The sequence below is a fragment of the Apium graveolens genome, chromosome 4 (assembly GCF_009905375.1).
Source record: "Apium graveolens cultivar Ventura chromosome 4, ASM990537v1, whole genome shotgun sequence".
NCBI classification, from domain to species: domain Eukaryota; kingdom Viridiplantae; phylum Streptophyta; class Magnoliopsida; order Apiales; family Apiaceae; genus Apium; species Apium graveolens.
The window spans coordinates 312439397-312461094 of record NC_133650.1 but is presented as its reverse complement, the minus strand read 5'-3'; the positions used below and the strand labels follow the sequence as shown (position 1 = coordinate 312461094).

Below are 21698 nucleotides of genomic sequence, written 5' to 3'. Positions count from 1 at the left end.
CCAGTCACACACGACCAGTACTAGTGCTAAGAAAATCAGACAAAATAAACAGCCATTTATAATATAATTCAGATTAACAATCAACATTTCTCCCCATTAATCTGAATTATATTCTGACAAATTCTTGATTCCCAACAAACTTCGCATTCGTTCAAACTTGACTGTCACCAGGGCTTTAGTTAGAACATCAGCTCTCTGTCCTTCGCTGCTAACATGCTTGAGTACCACCTCTCCTCGTTCTATGCATTATCTTATAAAATGGTAACGTATGTCGATATGTTTACTGCGTCCATGAAAGACCGGATTCCTTGCCAAGTCTATGGCTGATTTTTTGTCGATGTAAATAGTTACAGGACCAATGTACTTGCCTGTTATCTGACTTAAGACATTCCTGAGCCAAATACCCTAACATGCAGTCGCTGTAGCAGCCATGAACTCTGCTTCACATGACGACAAGGCCACGCACCTTTGCTTTTGCGATACCCAAGTAATCATGCTTTTGTTTAGATAGAACACCATGCCACTTGTGCTTTTCCTATCATCCACATGGCCTGCCAAATCACTGTCTGAGAACCCTGTTAGTAAATGATTTCCGCTGCCTTTCGAATATACTAACCCGTAGTGAATCGTGCCTTTTATGTATCTAATGATACGTTTCACAGCATCCAAGTAAAGAACCGTAGGTTGTTCCATATACCTACTAGCTATTCCTACAGCGTAGGAGATGTCCGGCCTGGTATGAACCAGGCATCTCAAGCACCCGACCAGGCTCTTATAATCAGTGGCATTCACTATTTTCCCACCTTCATCTTTACTCATTTGTAAACTTGGATCCATGGGATATTTTGAGGCGTTACAACTTGCCATACCAGCCTTATCAAGAATCTTTCTCGCATAATCAGCTTGCTTAAGCTCTGTAAATCCATTTCCTTGTTGAACCTCTATCCCCAAGTAATAGCTCAGCTCTCCCAAATCTGTCATTTCGAATCTGCTACTCATCTGCTTCTTGAAATCTTCAACAACTGTTGCCTATGAACTTGTAATGAAAAGATCATCCACGTATACTCCGACAATAATCACATCATCACCGTTCTTTCTTGTGTAGACAGCGTGTTCATATGGACATCTTACAAAGTCTAAGCTTTCAAGACACTCGTTAAGCTTTGCATACCAGGCACGGGTTGCTTGTCTTAGGCCATACAATGCTTTGGCCAATTTGTAGATAAGATGTTCCTTTCCTTTTCGTTCAAATCCCTCTGGCTGACTTACATACACTTCCTCGTGTATCTCCCCATTCAAGAAAGCCGTTTTAACATCTAGATGATGTACTTTCCAACTGTTCCAGGCAGCCAAAGCTAGTAAGAGACGAACTGTTTCAATGCGTGTTACAGGATCGAAAATTTCATCGAAGTCAACTCTTTGTTCTTGAACATAACCTCTCGCGACGAGCCTTGCTTTGTGTTTTACAATATTTCCATCAGCATCCCGTTTGAGCTTGTAAATCCTTTTACGATCGATAGCTTTATGTCCCTTAGGAAGTTCAGTCAAATGCCAAGTTTTATTTCTTTCTATGGATTCCATTTCTTGCATCATGGCTGCTTTCCACTCCGCTTCCTTGTTTGCCTGCTTGTAACTTGTAGGCTCATCAACCCCCATCAAGAGCAGCTCTTCGTCTAGTTCGACGAGCTTTGTGTTGTTATATAAATCTGCTATACTTCTGAATTTTCTTGGAGGCTCACTTCCATCATAATTCTTACTGTTGACTTCTGCAGCTGAGGGACTTGACACTGGTGTATTTAGTACTGGTGTAGAGCTTTGGTTCGAGTCATGTTCTGTACTAGTTTCTGCATCTGACTGCTCCGGTGTGTGGCTAACATCATGATCATTCTCAGTACTCTCCTCTGTATCTGATTCGTGTGTGGTTTCTTTACTGGCTCCATTCATCTCTGGGACATCAAATACGTTTGATTCTACATTGTCACGGGAGAATTCACCTTGATCGCTCCATGCCCACCTTTTGTCTTTTTCAAATACCACATCCCTGCTTACATGAACCTTATTTTTCACTGGATCGTATAGACGATAGGCTTTAGTTCTGGGCTCCTTCCCCAAATTAACCATCTTCATACTCCTGTCGTCTAGCTTTCCGGTATGAATGCTTGGTACCTTCATATGAACGATACACCCAAACACACGGACATGTCCAATGTTTGGCTTTTCCTCGAACCATGCTTCAAATGGAGTCTGTCCAGACAATGCTTGAGTGGGTAACCTATTTAACAAGTACACTGCATGTCTAATCGCCTCACCCCACAATTTCGAGGGAATATTCATCTCCTTCATGCAGCTGCGAGCCATCTCCACTACAGTTCTGTTACGTCTTTCAACAATCCCATTCTGCTGGGGCGTATAAGGTGCAGTGTAGTGTCTCTCGATCCCATTTCCTTCACAGTAAGCTTTGAATTCATTTCAACAGAATTCACCTCCACGATCAGTTCTGAAAACCTTCACTTTCTTACCCGGCTTGTTTCCCACCATATCACAGAAATTCTTGAATGCATTTAGTGCATCATCCTTGCCTTTTAACAAATACACCCACATGTATCTGCTGTAATCATCAACAAGTAAAAAGAAGTATTTGTTTCCAGAAGCAGTTTTTGGTGTTATAGGCCCACAAAGATCTCCATGGACTAAATCCAAAATATGTGTTGCAAAGTAACTGCTTTGGGATGGGAATTGTTTTCTTTCCTGCTTTCCCATTAAATAGCCATCACACACATTTTTGCACAGATTAATTCTCGGCATTCCTCTTACCATATGGTCTTTTGATATCAACATCATAGCCCTGTAGTTTACGTGCCCAAGGCGTAAGTGCCACAGGTTTGCAATCTCGTCTGTACTCGACAATAAGCATTTTGGTTTAACAGATTACATCAACAACTTATATAATCTATTTGGAGACCTTTTCACTTTCATAAGGAGTTTCTCACATTTATCAAAAACCCACAAATAATCACCTTTTAGTACTACCTTATTTCCCCTTTCAGATAATTGTCCCAAGCTAATAATATTACTGCAAAGATCAGGAATATAATATACCTCATGTAAGATGTGTTCCTCTCCATTTTTGCACCGGAAAGTAATTGAACCTTTTCCTTTGATTTGCACCATTGAGCCGTCTCCAAAACGCACAAGGCCAGTGATTTCTTCATTTAATTCTGAAAATTTTGATTTGTAACCCATCATATGATTGCTTGCTCCATTGTCGAGATACCACAAGTTGGATTCAGCTTGTTTTCGATCATATTCTGTCAAGAGTGCAGGCGTTACTTGTTTTTCGTTTAACAACATTACGTCCCCTTCTTCTTTGTCATGTTTGGCAAGTAATAAGGCTGGTTCTTCGTCTTCCACACGCGTCATGTTCACCTCTTGCCTTGTTTCTTTATTTTTCCTTGGTCTGCGACACTTAGCTGCGAAATGTCCATAGATGCCACAGTTATAGCACTGAATTCTGCTCTTATCTCTTCCTCCCCTCCATCTCTGACTTCCACCTGTCTCATTGTTGTTTGTCCGTCTTTGTCATTCTTCCTTGGTAAGTAACAGCTTCTTATCTTCACCTTCTTTTTTATTCCATTCCTCTTCTGTAAGTAGTAGTTCTCCTCTACCCGTTTCTGATTTTCCTTTCACCCTTTCTTCATGCGCCTTCAGAGAAGCAACAGCTTCCTCTACAAACATTGTGTCCAGGTTTCCGAACTGTTCAATGGTGGACGCGATCTGGAGGAATTTTGCTGGAACTGATCTCAACAATTTGTTAACGACATATGATTCAGTTACTTCTTCACCCAGTGCTCTTATATTAGTGACCAGTCCATTTAATTTTATACAATAGTCATCAATTTGTTCGCTATCTTTCATACTGAGTGTTTCAAACTCTGCCTTCATCGTTTGTACCCTTGCTGCCTTCACTCGATCGGCTCCTTGACACATTATTTTAAGAGCATCCCATGCTTCCTTGGAGGTCCTTTTTGCTGCAAGTGAGAGTAGCATCTCCTCTGGGATTGGTATAGCATGGCCAAGGCTACCTTATCCATTTTTTCATCTTTCTCTGCTTTGGGATCGCTGGGTTCCACAGCCTCCCACACCCCATGCGCCTGCATGAACACCATCATTTTCATCGCCCAAGCTGTGTAATTTTCTTTCGTCAGCATTGGGTAATTCAGTCCAAATGAACCACTTTTCGCCTTGCTTGTCTCCAGTGTCGTCATTCTTGGCATAAATCGAGGGTTTACAAATATTAAACTAATAATTATACAAATAAGATATTGAATTCATACTATAAACAAATATCATAAAAGCTTGAAACGAACTAAATTCAGATCCAAAGACGAAAGCTTTAAATCCAACTTCAACTTCGAGTTTACCTATTACGGAGTTTCAAGGATGGAGAAAGAGGTATAATATGTATTGGGTGTGTTGTTTAAAGGTATCTTTTGGGTAATAGTAATTTTCAGATAACAGGCTTCAGTAGAAAATTTGGCGGCTTCTATTTCTAATTCAACAAGTTTCTGAACCAAATTTTATTTTTTCGCTTTTTAATAACATATTTTTTTATAATCTACGACAACACTACAAGAAATATGGGCTATAAGAGACCATCACAAATATGATAATCCTGTATCCTTTGATTTTTATCCTCATTTCCAACCGAATATAACCATCCAACATGGTTGGTCGATCGCAATTATAATCATAACCAACCAAGTACCAACCCACATTGGTCGATTTTCCTTCTTTTGAGTTAACCTTTGTGCAAAAAGTTTAATGTTTAATGACTAAATAGCAAGTTAATTCTAGTACATTGATCAGTTAGCAAGTTTTTTGAGTTTAATGACCTAGATGCATGTTAGTCATGAGTTCAATGATAATTTAGCCTATTAAAAACATTTACAAATGGGATATATAATGACATAGGCCAGGGTATAGTAATACAAAAAAGTGTAAAACTCTTTAGGCCCGCCCTCGATATAAATCTAACCTAAGCAGGATCTGAACCACCAACAAACTATCAACCTTCCGATCAACCAGATAGCCCTGATATAGCTTTAGATCATTATTTCTTCTCTGCATCCAGATCTTCAGGTGTCTGGTAGGTAGAAAGGAAAAAAGTACTTTGATTTTCCTGCAAAAACCTGCATAACAGCATGGTTAAGTACTAGATATATAACCACAAAAATATATAACAAAAATTTTTACATAGTAGTTTGAAGGAAAAAACATACTTTATCAAGCCCAGTATCTCATGTTCGAGCTTCATCCGCATTTCTTCTTCAATATTTACATCTTGTAGGATCTCCGGTAACTTTACTATAAATAGGTTTTTTAATATTTACATCAGTAAACTTCATCAGACGATCAGTTCCCAGCCATTCATCCCATCTGTTATGTAAATAGGTTTTTTAATGTTTGAGTATATAGGACGAGTAGCCATGTCTTGCCAGTGACAAAAAATGGGTTGCACTGCTCTTTTATTGTGCAACTTTTTTAAGATGTATACAAACACAATCACCATTAAAAAATCTTAAAAAACACAATTCAACAAGATTCAATGTTTGACAAGGGAGCATGCTTCCACATATATGTACTCACCTTTTATTCCAACCCTGCACATATAAAGGGACCAAATCAATAAATTTTGATTATGACTATTAAACTTCCAAAGTTATATAAGTTATTGCTTGTTAAAAGAGAGAGAACCCATTATTAAAGCATCGTGAATCTCTCAACAATATACTCACAGGATAATGAACCAAATATCTCTTTGCTGTCATGCTAGATTCAACAACCGTCAACACCTATAAAAGAAATTAAGAAACATGATTTTACCCATTTTGTTGTGAAAAAAACGGCCACAAAGAATGTCAAAGATACAAAGAGAGGAAAAGCCATTTTACAGTTATTTCTACAAATTAATGGAAATGAGACTTGACACAAGAAATCAAATTTTTAAAATGCATCAAAATGCATGATAATATACAAAGTTTTACCTTGGCCTCATACCATTTGTCACTATAAGAAGCCCAAACTTTCTCACCTTCTTCATAAAGACTATTATCCGAGGAACAGTTCATCAAGTCAACCCCAGTTTTTGATTTTGGCATTTCCCTGGGGGGCACTTAAAACCTGCAGATACAAACTAGGGGGCGCTATATATAAGAATACTAAGTTGTTTGCGGCAATGTCTTAGAGAATACACGATTGAAAGGTTCTTATATAGTGAGAGTTTATTATGACCTAGTTGACACGCATACATGTTAACTGAAACTTTTCTCACTAGTCGCGTCCTTAGCTGAACAATCGTGTCCTTTTATAATTCTTACAATTTATACAATATTTTGTTCATTTTTCAAAAAAGAATGCTTCTATTTTTTTTAATACTTTAAAGAGGAGATTGAAAAAAAAATTAGAGCTCTTTTTTTATGGGAAAAAAATATGAAAATTAAAAAATATATAAATTATGTTCAAGGGTCTTGAAAATATTTATACTAGTTATACCACAAGTTATAAATTTCAACTTAACTAATCATCAAAGTTAAATTAAAAAATATAAAACAGGTATTTTCGTAAAATGAGTTGTTTTAGTTGAGAAAAATAGAAAATATAATGTGTTTTACCTGAAAAGATAATTGGTTAGTTATAAATATAAAAATTATGACCAAAAATCAAAACTTTCAACATTTTCAATGTTCGGGCACCTAGACACATACTATACATTTATTCCATTTAAACTCGCATATTATATTTTTTTATTTGCTAGAAAATATGCTAGGAAATATTTTTAGCGATAAAAAATCGAGAATAAATTCTAGAGAAACAATTTTCCTCATTGATAAAAATATATCATCTAATTGAATGTCTAAAATAACACACTAAAAATCTTTTTGAGCCCCTCAAAAGTGAAACCCCGTGAAAAAACTAGGGGGAAAAAGGGTGCCCCTATACATTACATTCTATACTAAAATTAAGAATAAAACTAGTGTCTTCCAAAAGTTACGAGAATTCCTTCATGTCACCAAAATTGTTGTTAAATTAATTTGAAAAGCGAGCATTGTGTTTTAAAATCTGATAAGAGAACACCAATTAAATCTCTTTCAAGTATCGTGAAAACAACAACAAATTAAAAAATTAAAATAAAATAAGGAGAATATGTTAAAAATGAGAGAAAATTAAACGTGATAAATATTAATTTATTATAACAAACGAATGTACATACAATTCATAAAAACAAAGAAATAAAATAAAGTCTAACAAAAAGAACCAACAAAGTGGCATGTAAAAGGCCAAAATATATGTCATCAAATAAGTCATCTATAAAAGATATAACATTAGCCTTCAATCAAGACACTAATTGAAATCTTTTGGTCAAATAACTAATCAAATAATTTCGAGAAATAATTTTATTTGACAAAATAATTCAAAAGAAAAATACAATCAATTCATACCTTAATTGCAACTCAATTAATACACTGATTATGACATTCTGACTCCTACACATATGTGAGGCCAAACACTCAACTCTTGTAGCCAACAAAAAAAAAGGAAACTTTGATTGTAGCGAGAGTAAAAAAATACTTTTAAACTCTTTGTTTTTTGTTCAAAATTGTACTACCCTCTACTGTACAATGAGAGGTTTAGTTGAAAATAAAACAATAAAAAATTAAAACTTTGATGTCAAAATTACTCAATAAGAAGCATTCACAAGAAATTGATAATTCGGGTGCAAAAAAAAGAGTGAAACTATTGTGAATAGAAGCACTAAGTAGGATCAAGAACTTTGTATTGATAATTCTCAACAATGATTCATCGACAGTACATCGTGTTCACTGATCTGCAATTATAATGCATCTTGTTATAATTATTATATGGTAATAAAATTGAGATAGAAATTAAGAAAATTATTTATAGAAATTCATGGAAAAAAAAGAATGTAAAATGGTTAATAAACTAATTAGATAATCAGTAATTCCCATAAAATTATGTGACTAAAAACAAGTAATCATGTGATCAGTTTGGTTACTATTTTTTATTAGGATAAAATAATAGTAATGTATGTAATCACTTAAGATTTTAATTTTTTGTATTAAGTCTGCCAAGATAAAGAAGATAAAATCTGGTCTCAGAACTCCTTCCCAAGTTGAGAAGAACCATGTGCCAGCTATAGCTAAGAAAGCAAGTAAATATACACTTCTACAAATAAGGAAGTGAAGAGTTCACCTTCAGGAAACCTTTTAAAGCTAACATGTAGTAAGTTGTAAAAATAACGTGGCAATATTAAAAGTGGTTCAGTTACTGCTTTTGTGGCTTTACGTGAAGGTCATGAGCAAAACCTTGAAGTTGAGCACGTACTGTATATTAAAAGTGGTTAGTCTACTTTAAATGATAATTAAGAAGAAGTTGAACACGTACTGTATATTTACACATGAATTCCAAATTGTATGATAATTTAGAGTATAGCTCCTAAAAAATTTCTACATCTTTTATACCTGGACAGCTCCTAAAATATTTAGAGGAGTGTCAAAATGTTAAAAGTTCATGGTAGGAGTTTGTTATTAGCCCTAGGCTTTAAAGTAGCAGTACCATGTGCACGTATCTTTCTTTCAGTTCCCTCCTTTCTGGAGTTCATGACTTCTTTTATATGTCTGAATACTGAGCCGATATACCTTCTTTACAGCCTCTCGGGGGGATGACTGGTGGATCAAGAATAGGCCTTTCAGAAGGCATAAAAACTACATAGGAGGAAGATGCAGATATAACAGATGTGGAAGAGGAGCTCTACCCTGCGAAAGTTGATCATAATTAGGTAAAGAGCTCTCTAATAAAAAGGTGGTGATTAAATTGAATAAATGCAGAAGCCTAGACGAGAGATAAGAAATTTTTTGCGGATGCTAGTTAAGGATCATGTGTCTCTTACTCATGTCCACTGCATGTTATTCTAGAAGAACTAAAAATATATAAACGATCCAGAGCTAGGTATCAGAAATTGGTATCAGAGCTAGTAATAGGCGGGAGATGAACAGTAAAAACATTGTAGCAAAAGTAGCCGTAAATAGTAGACAGTGAATAGTAACTAATGAATAGTAAAAAGTACATGAATAGTGAAAATGAAATAAAATTTAAGGTTAAATGAGACCTCCAGCAAAAATAAATAGAGAAAGGAATAAAGAATATAAATCTAAAATAATAGCAACTCTATTAATTTTATTTATAGTAGAAAACAAAGCAACACAACAGATGTGTAAGAAAATTTTATACAGACAATTAATCTGACTTATGGAAGATTTAAGGATACGATCAATTCAGTATATAGCTGATAAAGAACCAACATATAACAGGCTAATAAATCAACATATTGAAAGTTGTAAGATAAGCATGCAAATAATAAATGAAAAATTAGATATTATAGCTATGTTACAAACAATGTTGGAAGAAAGAGATGAAAAAATTAGGAGACTAGAGGAAGAAAAACTTTTATTAAAACGAGAAAAATTTATTAAAGAAACTAATTTAGAAATCGAAATAAAAGACTTAAAAGAAGTATTAACTGAATAATATAGATTAATAGACGATTTAAGAAAAAAAAATTAAAAAATGAATTGGACAGATCCAAATGCAAATAGATCTGGAAAAATTACTAGAAAGAAAAAATAAAATAACATGGACAAGAGAGAATAATGAAGAAATTATGAGAATTTACCAACAACTTGGAAATATGATAATAACATTTAGAAATAATAAACTAAGAATACAAGGACTTAAAAGAATAATTTTAACAAATAATATAACAGGATAAAATATAGATGGATAAAATGTCATTAGAAGAAATAAGTGAAAAATAAGATATATATTATCAAATGGATGAATACGAAGGAGGAACATCACAAACTCTAAGTTTTAAACCAGATATATATAATCAAATTCAAAGTGAAACAGAAGAATTAACAATAAAAAAGATATTCAAGACATCATATTTTGAAAGAAATAAGGAAGTTAGGTATATAGCCCAAAAACATGAGAATGTAATAAATATAGATACAATAAATGGAAAAACAAGAATAAATTTAATAACAAATGGATTAATAAAAAGAGAATTATCCAAATTACAACAAAAGGAAGCAAATAAACTAAAAATATATATATTTTTTGGAGCAATAGAATTTACAATAAAAGCATATTTTCAGAAAAATATTGATACTCGTATACAGATATATGTATTGGATGATAGAATAATAGGAAATATACAAGATTCATTAATAGCGGTAATAAAAGGAAACTTGATATATCAGAAATTAAAATTTATAATACAACCCGATTTCAGTATATCACTAAGGGATGAAAATAAAGAAAGATCTTTAACATTATACTATAAGTTAGATAGAATAAAAATGCAAAAAAGAAGTAAAGTTATTAGTATAGAAACCAAAATGGTTTATGCTATGACTGGAAACCATCACGTAAAGAAACAAACGGAATTAGGAATAATAGTACCAAAGTTATATAATGATATATTAGAAAAAATTGAACATAAAGAAGAATCTCAAATAACAATCCTAGAAGAAATTACAATAGATTTTAGTAATAGACAAATGATTCCAAAGCAGAGAATTAAACCAATATTAGAAGGATCCAAATTAAGTTTTAGAAAAGAACAAAATCCTTTAAGATTAATTAGATCAATGAGTATGACGAGTAGAAAGATAAATTTAATAAAGATAGATACTGATAGTTTGAAAATAAAAATAATAATATTTGATGAAACAATAACAAGAGACTGTATAGCAGAAATTAATACAGGAGCTACCAAAAGTTTTATTCATATAAGCAAGGTAAATGAAGAAAATTGTAAATGGATAGAACCTCAGACTTACAGATATGCAGAAAATGATAGAGAAATATTTATTACTAAATGTACTAATTTAAAATTTAAAATATTAGACTTGGAATATAATATAAATATAGGAGTAATAGAATATGATAGTTCGAGTGAATTATTATTAGGGAGCGACTTCTTAAAAATGATAAATTATAAAATTAATACTAATGGAATAAAAATAGTAGATCAAGGAAAAGAAATATTTATAGAAAAACTATGAATATACAAGAAAAATTAAGGAATAAGAAAGAAAAGTTAAAGAAGATACAGAGTATGTTAGAAAGCGAAATAGATTCACAAATAAAATACTTAGAATATAAGGAAAGACAAACAAAGTTAGAAAATGATATTAAGAAATTAGAAGAACATAGTAAAAATACTAGTAAATATTGGATAGATGTTGGAAATGGTTGGAAGAAGCGAATCAACAAATAATAAAATGTCAGACTCAGAATTTATAAAAAAATTATGGGAAGAAATAATAGTTAAAGAAAAATAAATGCAATAATGAGATTGATAGAAAAACAAGATAATGAAGAAAATTTGAGACAAATAATAAGAGAAGAGTTAACAAGCTTATGGAATAATTCTGAAATACCTACTTTAAAAATGATACTAGACAAGTTAATAAAATTAGAAGAAGGAAAATAAGAAATTATACCAGAAAAAGAAATTACAAATAAGTCAGAACTAAAAGCCATAAATGCATGGAGAAGAGTTAATGAGCCAATGACGATAGATATAAGTAAAATGAAACCTAATATATCTCAACCAATAGGAAAAGTATTAGATAATTTGGGACAACTTAGTAAAAAAGGAAAGTTCTAATGGAAACTAAAGAACAAAAAGAATATAATGTGATAACATTTTTAAAGAATCATGGAAAAGAAATTTTAGAAAGAGAAAAATATAAGTATGAACCATTAAAAAAGGAAACAACTAGTGAAAGTAAAGCTGAGTTTAAGATTGATACAACTGTGATAGAATATTTAAAGTCAAAATTAGAACAACAAAAGGATAAGTAGAAGAAATAAGAACGGAGAATAAAAAACTACGATTAAATACTAATAAAGAATGGTTAGAAAAATATAAAAATATAAAAATAAATATAAAGAAACTAAAAAGGAACTAAAAGAGGTAAAAAGAGATTTAAGACAAGCAAAAAAGGAATTAAATGAAAAAACAGAAGAAAATAAAAAAAGAAATAGAAATATTGAAAAAGCAATTAAATAAGTTAAAAGGAAAAAAAAGGATACAACCGTGTCTACAAATAATAATACAAGTACTAGTGAATCGGAACAAGATAATTTAGGAAAAACGGTGAATATAATAGAAGAATATAACAGTAGTTATGAGGAAAATTCTGAAATAGAAATAGAAAATAAAAATATAATAGAAGCTTTAGAAAGAATGAAAAATATAAATGCAGTAATAAAACAAGAATCGAATAGTGACCAAGAAGATAAAGATAATTATACTGATATAGAAACTGAAGGAATAAAAAATGAGGAGATGGATAACTATCCAGAAGAAGAAGTAACCGACCATAATATGGAAGTTATAACAAGATATAGGAACACGATACCAAAACACATACCAATAGGACAACATAATGAATTTAAAGAATTCATAGGATCAATGTCACAAGCCGTAAACTTAAATGGATACTTTTTAGACTTAGATAATGTATATGAAGAACAAGAAATTAGTAGGAGAATAACTGATTGGAATTTAGGAATGTATATAGCATTAATGAACTCCACTCATACAGATGAGTTAGAATATACTTATAACTTGATCTCAAAAATGTTAATTGGAAAGGTAGCATATTGGATAGAATCCATAGAATATCAGTTAAAAACTGAATTACTAAGGTATGCAACGGATTGGAAATCAATGTTACAAATATTTGATATGATATTAAAAAGAGAATTCTTAGGAGAACCTTGGATAGTAGCTAGAGACCAAGTTCTAATAGAAAGAAAAATAGAAATAATAATGAATCTAAATAACATGAAATGCTGTAAAATTAACAAGTTACCAGAATATACTATAAGTTTTACTAAATTCTTTTATGAATCTAGATTCTTACCCGAAGAAGGACATATATATCAACAATTATATTATGATCATTTACCAGAACCTTATAATACTGAGATAACTAAGGAATATAATAAGTTAGAACCTCGTGAGAACACTCTCGGTGAAAGAATAAGAGTACTGAGAGGATATCTAATCAGAAAATGTGAAGAATATAGGGTACAACAGAAGGTTAAAAAGGATAAAAAACTAGGATTAAGAGAAATATGTGGATTCACTGAAAGAAGACTAGTATTTGGATGTGAAGATAAAAAACCCTATAGGAACTATAAGAAGAGGTATAATAAGAAAAAATCATATGATAAGTATAGAAGTAAACAAAATAGAAATAATTATTCTTATAAATATAACAGATATAAGAGAAAAAGATTTAAGAAATTTAAAAATACACCAGAAAATAGGAGAAGATATAAAAATAAGAGAAAGTTTAAAAGAAAACCTTTTAAAAAGAAAGATATAAGTGAATGTAAATGTTGGAATTGTAATGAAAAAGGACATTATGCTAATAAATGTCCTAAACTGAAAGAAAAGAAAGTAAAATATATAAATACATCACAATTTATAATGGAAATAGAACAAATTAAAGAAGATGACAATAGATGGTATGAATATCAAGAGTTTTATGTTAGTGAAACTGATAATGAAATAAACTTTATAAATTATGAATCATCTAGTGAAAGCAATTGAGAGGAATGGTAGCAATATACATAGAAGCAGATGTAGAATATACAAAATATAAATTACTAAAACAAAAAATATTTATAGATAGGGGAGCAAATCTATGTCTAGTAAAAAAGGAAGTTTTAGCTTCATATAGATGGGAAAAATCTAATGCACATAGAACTATGGTATCAGGATTTAATGAACAAAAGAAAGAATTAGATGTAATAGCAAAAAACATGAGAATAAAGCTAAATAAAACATTTAGAGCAATTTATAAAAACAATAAATCGGCATGTAATATTATTGTCTGAAAAGAAATCTGGAATCTTCAAGAATAAGATAGAATATTTAGGATACAAAATAGATAAAGAATGTATACAATTACAAGATCATATAGTAACAAAGATTATAAATTTTAAGGATAAATTAGAAAATAAAAAAGAGGTACAACAGTTACCTAAATTAAGAAAACCATTACAGGAACTAACAAAAAATAAACCTTTTGAATGGACAAAAGAACATGAAAACTGTATAAAAATTCTTAAGGAAAAGGTGAAAGATTTACCAAAACATAGAATACCCATAGAAACGGATCATTTAGAATTATATACTGATGCTAGCAATATAGGATGGGGAGCAGTCCTAATAGCATATGAGAAGGATGACATAGATAAAGAAAAGCCACATATATGTGGATATGCAGGAGGAACTTGGAAACCTAATGAATCAAACTACCACATAAATGAAAAAGAACTATTAGGTGTAAAATATGGGATTAAGAAGTTTCATTATCATTTATTGCCTGTTAAATTTGTAGTAAGAACAGATAATACTCAAGTAAAAGCCTTTATTACTAATAAAATAGAATTATTACCAGAATTAAATAAAAGAAGAAAATGGCAATCTTTTTTCTGTTGTTATGATTTTGTAATAAAAAATATATCAGGAACAAAAAATATGTTAGCTGACTATCTTAACTGAGAAAATAAATAATGAAAATAGAATATACAAGAAGACAAGCTCAACCATGGAAAATAATATCGGGATCTTTAATAATATGGACTACTACTTCAGAAGCTGTAGAATTTATAAAAAAATTTGCTCTCGAAGGATTAGATGAAAATAATACTAGAAAAACTAGAAGAAGCATATAAAGGATTTCTAGAAATAGAAAAATACATTGGTTATTATTTCACTCCTAATAGAAGGTATATTGATGAATTATTAATATCAATTATTAGAAAATTAAATGCCATTGAATGTCATGCATTTTGTTTTTGTAAAGGGAAAATTTAATTGTCTGTTGTTCTTAGCAGGATAACAAAAGATGGAAAATTTTGAGAAATATATCACTGATGTCACTTCTCATATATCAACCAATAATGAGAAAATCACCAAACTCCAAAAGGAGATAGAAACCCTAGTTCAGGAGAACCAACATTTTCTGAAACAAATTATGGAAGCTATAAAAGACAAAACAACTCTACAAGCTTTAGTTGCAATCCCTACAATAAAACCTATGACATTTTCATCAAAGCTTGCAACCATGCCATCACCTTCAACCAATATATCAACTACTCTGTCAAATTTATCAATGAGTGATAAGCTGAAACACTCACCTGAGATAGTGAAAAAATATGAGCAAATGATGAAATATTATGATTATAAATCTAACCCTGATATTTACAGACTGACAAAATCTACAAAATATCCCAGATATATTTGTTGTGAAAATGCAAAACCCGACATAGTCTATAACCTATTTATACATGGTTTTGTTGACAAGATCTTAATAAATGAAACCATGTATTGTATATCAAAGCTACCAAGTATAATTGTCAAATCCGTGGAAGCTATGGTACGGGAAATGGGAGCAGGCTCATACGGAATACAAGTTTTTGATGCATCAACAGATCTAGTTGGAAAACCCATAATAATATGTCAACTATTTAAATTGGGAAGGAATATGGCAGATATTGTGGGAGAAACCAAAAGCTTAAAATTGCCAAATCCCTGTGATATTAACAAATTCCAGGAATGGTTATGTGAAAAATGAGCCATTGGACTAGCTACCCTCAGGTCCAAAATACAAGATATACTACGAGCTCGGAAAGCTATAATCATTTCTGAAAGCCATGGTGGAGGTTTCACCGAAAGTATAATAACCTTATATTATGATAATATTATACAAAATTCAAGTACTATGGCATTAGAGATAATGCTTGATAAAATAGAAAACCTGAAATATAATCATGCAAAACATACTACTGAATATTATCAAAGAATAACAGGTCCTCGAAAGAGACCTATTATCAGTCTAAAAGATGATGACAAAGGGAATTCTGATCCCTTTGCATGATACAAAAATGGTGTGATACACCAAAACACTGTAAATTGAATGGTGAAAACCAAAAATATAAAAAAGTTATATTACCAGGAGATTCCCTTCAACAAAAATATCAAGGCAAAATGACAAAAATGGAGAAAGAAGAAAAGAAAAAGCAGATTTCCTGGAAAAGATGACAGATCCTGCAAGATATCATGGAAGACACAGAAGATAAAGATGAAGAAAATATGAAGAGACGACAAAAGAAGAAATGGCAGACAAAGAAATGGCAGACAAAGAAAGTAAAAGATTCCTGGAAAAAACCTGCAAAAAAGAATTATTAGTAATTATGTAAAAGAAACCGGTTATCCCGGTAATCTGTAACCATATAGAAGGACTACTATAAATAAGTCCATGCATGAAATGTAAAGGATATCTGAAAATTTCTGAAGTTCAATTCTCTCTCTCTTTGAATATGTCTGGCTAAACTTCTTCACTCTCTATAAACTCTACTAAGAATATATCATAATAGTAGAAAAGATTATTTTATATGTATTATATACAATCAGGATTGATTCAGAAAAATAATACCTTGAAGAATAGGAATATGGAAGAGACCGTGTGAGGACTCCTGCATCCAGCCAAAGAATATCCAAAGGAGCTTGGAGAGCGTTATGGATAATAGGGCAAGGGTGAGTTGAGACTTCCGGTGACCAGAAAGCTATTGTAAAAGGTAAAAATTCTGATTTAAATCTTATTGTGTATGATAGCATTATAAAATAATGTTCTCTAAGATTATGATGTATAATTAGTATGAGGTTATAAGGATGATTTCATTTAAAATAATGAATTCATTTTTGTCTACTGCTTACTACATGCGAAAAATAACCATATTAATCGATACGAATATGTATGCGCCTTCCCTCTTTAGGGTTGTGAGATATATAAACGATCCAGAGCTAGGTATCAGAAATTTTATGTTCTAGTAAACTTTATTACCAAAATCTATTCCTTTTTATTCATATTTGCTTCAAAATAATGTATTTTATGTTTGACACATTATAGGAAAGGTACGATATTCCTGAACACTGCAACAAGTGGATAAAAAGGAGTATTTAATACTTGTTCGAGAGTGCAAAAGTCCCGTGTGAAGAAGAATCAGTACAAAAAATATGCCACTGACGAGTATTAAAACATGTCGGATAAAATTTCATTTGATGATTCTAAGTTATGGATGAAGTATCGGGAAGATGAAGGAATTCGGGTACTCTTAATAAACATGCATATATAAAGTAGACTTAAAGTCGAGTAACCATTTACTTCAATTTTTTTGGTACCTTTAAGTACAATTTGAGTCAAGAATTTCATTTTTTTAATAATAGACACTTGAAAAGGAGAATGCAATCTATCGTAATTCATATGCTGACAACGCACTCTCGGCAGCAAATCTCCGCCGAAATTAGAGACAAATTGGTATGACATGTTTTTAAAATATGAAAAATCAACACATTTAATTCTGATATGTTATATTTTAGCCAAAGTGGTACGACATTACTTTTTATTTTTGTGTGTTTTTTTATATATGCTAGAAAAGCAAAGACCCCAATTCAGAATCATCATGTGATGAATTCATGTGAACTTCCACCACTAACCATATAACAATACAAAATCGGAAAAATAACTCAAATAAATATACATAAACTAATTCCTTAAGCTAACCAACAAACATACTATAATCAATTGAAATACAAACCCACAAAACACGGAATTTGAAATACACATACAAGGAGACATAATTTAACAAAAAAAAATAAGAACCCAATTAAACACACAAAAGTGAGAAGACGTAAATAATGTCAAAGAGACATATTTAACATATATTGTGAATTCCAAATATTAATTATGAATTTTAAAATTATTGAAATAATTAAGAATCCCCAAATATCGAGGGTTTACAAATATTAAACTAATAATTATACAAATAAGATATTGAATTCATACTATAAACAAATGTCATAAAAGCTTGAAACGAACTAAATTCAGATCCAAAGACGAAAGCTTTAAATCCAACTTCAACTTCGAGTTTACCTATTACGGAGTTTCAAGGATGGAGAAAGAGGTATAATATGTATTGGGTGTGTTGTTTAAAGGTATCTTTTGGGTAATAGTAATTTTCAGATAACAGGCTTCAGTAGAAAATTTGGCGGCTTCTATTTCCAATTCAACAAGTTTCTGAACCAAATTTTATTTTTTCGCTTTTTAATAACATATTTTTTTATAATCTACGGCAACACTACAAGAAATATGGGCTATAAGAGACCATCACAAATATGATAATCCTGTATCCTTTGATTTTTATCCTCATTTCCAATCGAATATAACCATCCAACATGGTTGGTCGATCGCAATTATAATCATAACCAACCAAGTACCAACCCACATTGGTCGATTTTCCTTCTTTTGAGTTAACCTTTGCCCAAAAAGTTTAATGTTTAAGGACTAAATAGCAAGTTAATTCTAGTACATTGATCAGTTAGCAAGTTTTTTGAGTTTAATGACCTAGATGCATGTTGGTCATGAGTTCAATGATAATTTAGCCTATTAAAAACATTTACACATGGGATATATAATGACATAGGCCAGGGTATAGTAATTCAAAAAAGTGTAAAACTCTTTAGGCCCGCCCTGGATATAAATCTAACCTAAGCAGGATCTGAACCACCAACAAACTATCAACCTTCCGATCATCCAGATAGCCGTGATATAGCTTTAGATCATTATTTCTTCTCTGGATCCAGATCTTCAGGGGTCTGGTAGGTATAAAGGAAAAAAGTACTTTGATTTTCCTGCAAAAACCTGCATAACAACATGGTTAAGTACTAGATATATAACCACAGAAATATATAAAAAAAAATTTGCATAGTAGTTTGAAGGAAAAAACATACTTTATCAAGCCCAGTATCTCATGTTCGAGCTTCATCCGCATTTCTTCTTCAATATTTACATCTTGTAGGATCTCCGGTAACATTACTATAATTGGAGAATGTAATCAAATTAACAAAAAAAAGAATATTGTGGCATAACTATGGTAATTGTTCTAATAAGATAAAAGAATTTAAAATTTGATGATAGAATCAAAATAGAAACATGTGAGAAATTATGCGGTAATCACATTATATGCATGCTAATACTCTAATACTATCAAATTAAATCCTGTTATGAAAAGAATGTAATATAAAATCTACTTAAATAATTGAATTAATAAACATCTCTAACACTAGTCAATCATACCAAAGAGACGCAATAAATGTTCAGCTCCATATGCTACTGAAGGAGGGATGTTCTCTGCACTCAATGCTTCGTATTGTTTGCGCTCGTTACTGTACAGTAGCATTGTAGGAAGTGCTTTGTCAAAGTAATAACGTATCCTGTATAAGATTTCTTGTATTTCATCTCTCAACCTATTACCAGAAAGCATGTCAGAAGATGGATGACTACAGCATCCACATTAGCACAAAAAATGCTACATGAAAGACATTTAAATATTATATGACGGTAACCAAAAAGGAAAATACAAATACTTAATTAGGTAATCTGGCATCAGGAATTTAAAAACATATAGGGAACATCAAATATAGAACACCAACTTACATGTTATTCTTTTTCACTTTGAACCTAAAGTACTTCTTCAATATGTCATCGACATTTGGGGTGCGAGGAAGCTTAACAAGCTGCTAGGCGACACAGGACAATTCAATACCATAATTAACATTATCACATTAGAGAATGCTAAAAATGAAAATAGCGACAACACTATTTCATTGAACCTTGAACCCAGAGATTAAATTGAAAAACATCTAAAATTTATAAAGTGAAAGACTGAAATACCTTGCCTAGGCGAGTTACAAATTCAGAATCATCCACTAGTTGTTTCTTTAGCATTCTTGGAATTTCAATATTCATATTCTCCTCGGCTAACAAGATTTCTGAAAAAAGAAAAACAAAATTTAATCCCCACAAGCTACTTGATCGTGTTATAAGTTAAAATTGAGAACTCTTGTAACATATATTTTATTGTATAAATGTATGAAATATCAAATAGTTCTAACCTTCAGACTCCTTTGCTTTTCCCTTATCGCCAGACTTAGTGTTCGTAGCCAACTGATTTTGAATATCTTCATTAGATTGCTTGGCTTTTCCCTTATGGCCAGACTTAGTGTTCTTAGCCAATCATCAGACGATCAGTTCCAATCCATTCATCCCATATGTTATGTAAATAGGTTTTTTAATGTTTGAGTATATAAGACGAGTAGCCATGTCTTGCCAGTGACAAAAAATGGGTTGCACTGCTCTTTTATTGTGCAACTCTTTTAAGTTATATACAAACACAATCACCATTAAAAAATCTTAAAAAACACAATTCAACAAGATTCAATGTTTGACAAGGGAGCATGCTTCCACATATATGTACTCGCCTTTTATTCCAACCCTGCACATATAAAGGGACCAAATCAATAAATTTTGATTATGACTATTAAACTTCCAAAGTTATATAAGTTATTGCTTGTTAAAAGAGAGAGAACCCATTATTAAAGCATCGTGAATCTCTCAACAATATACTCACAGGATAATGAACCAAATATCTCTTTGCTGTCATGCTAGATTCAACAACCATGAACACCTATAAAAGAAATTAAGAAACATGATTTTACCCATTTTGTTGTGAAAAAATGGCCACAAAGAATGTCAAAGATACAAAGAGAGGAAAAGCCATTTTACAGTTATTTCTACAAATTAATGGAAATGAGACTTGACACAAGAAATCTCATTTTTAAAATGCATCAAAATGCATGATAATATACAAAGTTTTACCTTGGCCTCATACCATTTGTCACTATAAGAAGCCCAAACTTTCTCACCTTCTTCATAAAGACTATTATCCGAGGAACAGTTCATCAAGTCAACCCCAGTTTTTGATTTTGGCATTTCCCTGGGGGGCACTTAAAACCTGCAGATACAAACTAGGGGGCGCTATATATAAGAATCTAGGATTCTTACTCACAGATTATATATATATGTTATGTGTTTTAATATAAACTGTTCAGAGAAGAAACAACTCATGCACGACAAACTCGCTGATGTTTATTCATTGCTTAATATCAAATATATACTGACTTACATAAACGTGCATATACTAAGAAACATGAACAGAAGTAACAGACTCCTACTGCACCTCACCCACTAAACTCGATCCTACAACTACTCAACTACTGACTTGACCCAGTCACGCACGACCAATACTAGTGCTAAGAAAATCAGACAAAATAAACAGCCATTTATAATATAATTCAGATTAACAATCAACATTTCTCCCCCCTAATCTGAATTATATTCTGACAAATTCTTGATTCCCAACAAACTTCGCATTCGTTCAAACTTGACTATAACCAGGGCTTTAGTTAGAACATCAGCTCTCTGTCCTTCGCTGCTAACATGCTTGAGTACCACCTCTCCTCGTTCTACGCATTGTCTTATAAAATGGTAATGTATGTCGATATGTTTACTGCGTCCATGAAAGACCGGATTCCTTGCCAAGTCTATGGCTGATTTGTTGTCGATGTAAATAGTTACAGGACCAATGTACTTGCCTGTTATCTAACTTAAGACATTCCTGAGCCAAAT

General features: G+C 31.7%; 1 protein-coding gene across 1 annotated transcript; it reads right to left on the bottom strand.

Annotated features, from left to right (window-relative positions):
- Positions 1-18793: 18793 nt before the first annotated feature.
- On the bottom strand, positions 18794-21002 carry LOC141720166 (protein MRG2-like). The gene is made up of 8 exons (XM_074522522.1): positions 20889-21002; positions 20641-20697; positions 20126-20216; positions 19905-20002; positions 19668-19747; positions 19308-19510; positions 18962-19046; positions 18794-18872 (listed from the first exon to the last, which is right to left on the bottom strand). The coding sequence occupies exons 1-8, from the start codon at positions 21000-21002 to the stop codon at positions 18794-18796; spliced, it is 807 nt and encodes a 268-aa protein (XP_074378623.1).
- Positions 21003-21698: the final 696 nt, after the last annotated feature.

Bases quoted from the DNA above. Each gene is read 5' to 3' on its own strand.
- LOC141720166 (XM_074522522.1), bottom strand. From the start codon at position 21,002: ATGCCAAAATCAAAAACTGGGGTTGACTTGATGAACTGTTCCTCGGAT. The intron at 20,003-20,125 runs GTTAGAACTATT...TTCTTTTTTCAG, and splicing joins AAAAGCAAAGGAGTCTGAAG to AAATCTTGTTAGCCGAGGAG. The intron at 18,873-18,961 runs GTATGTTTTTTC...GTTGTTATGCAG, and splicing joins GAGATACTGGGCTTGATAAA to GTTTTTGCAGGAAAATCAAA.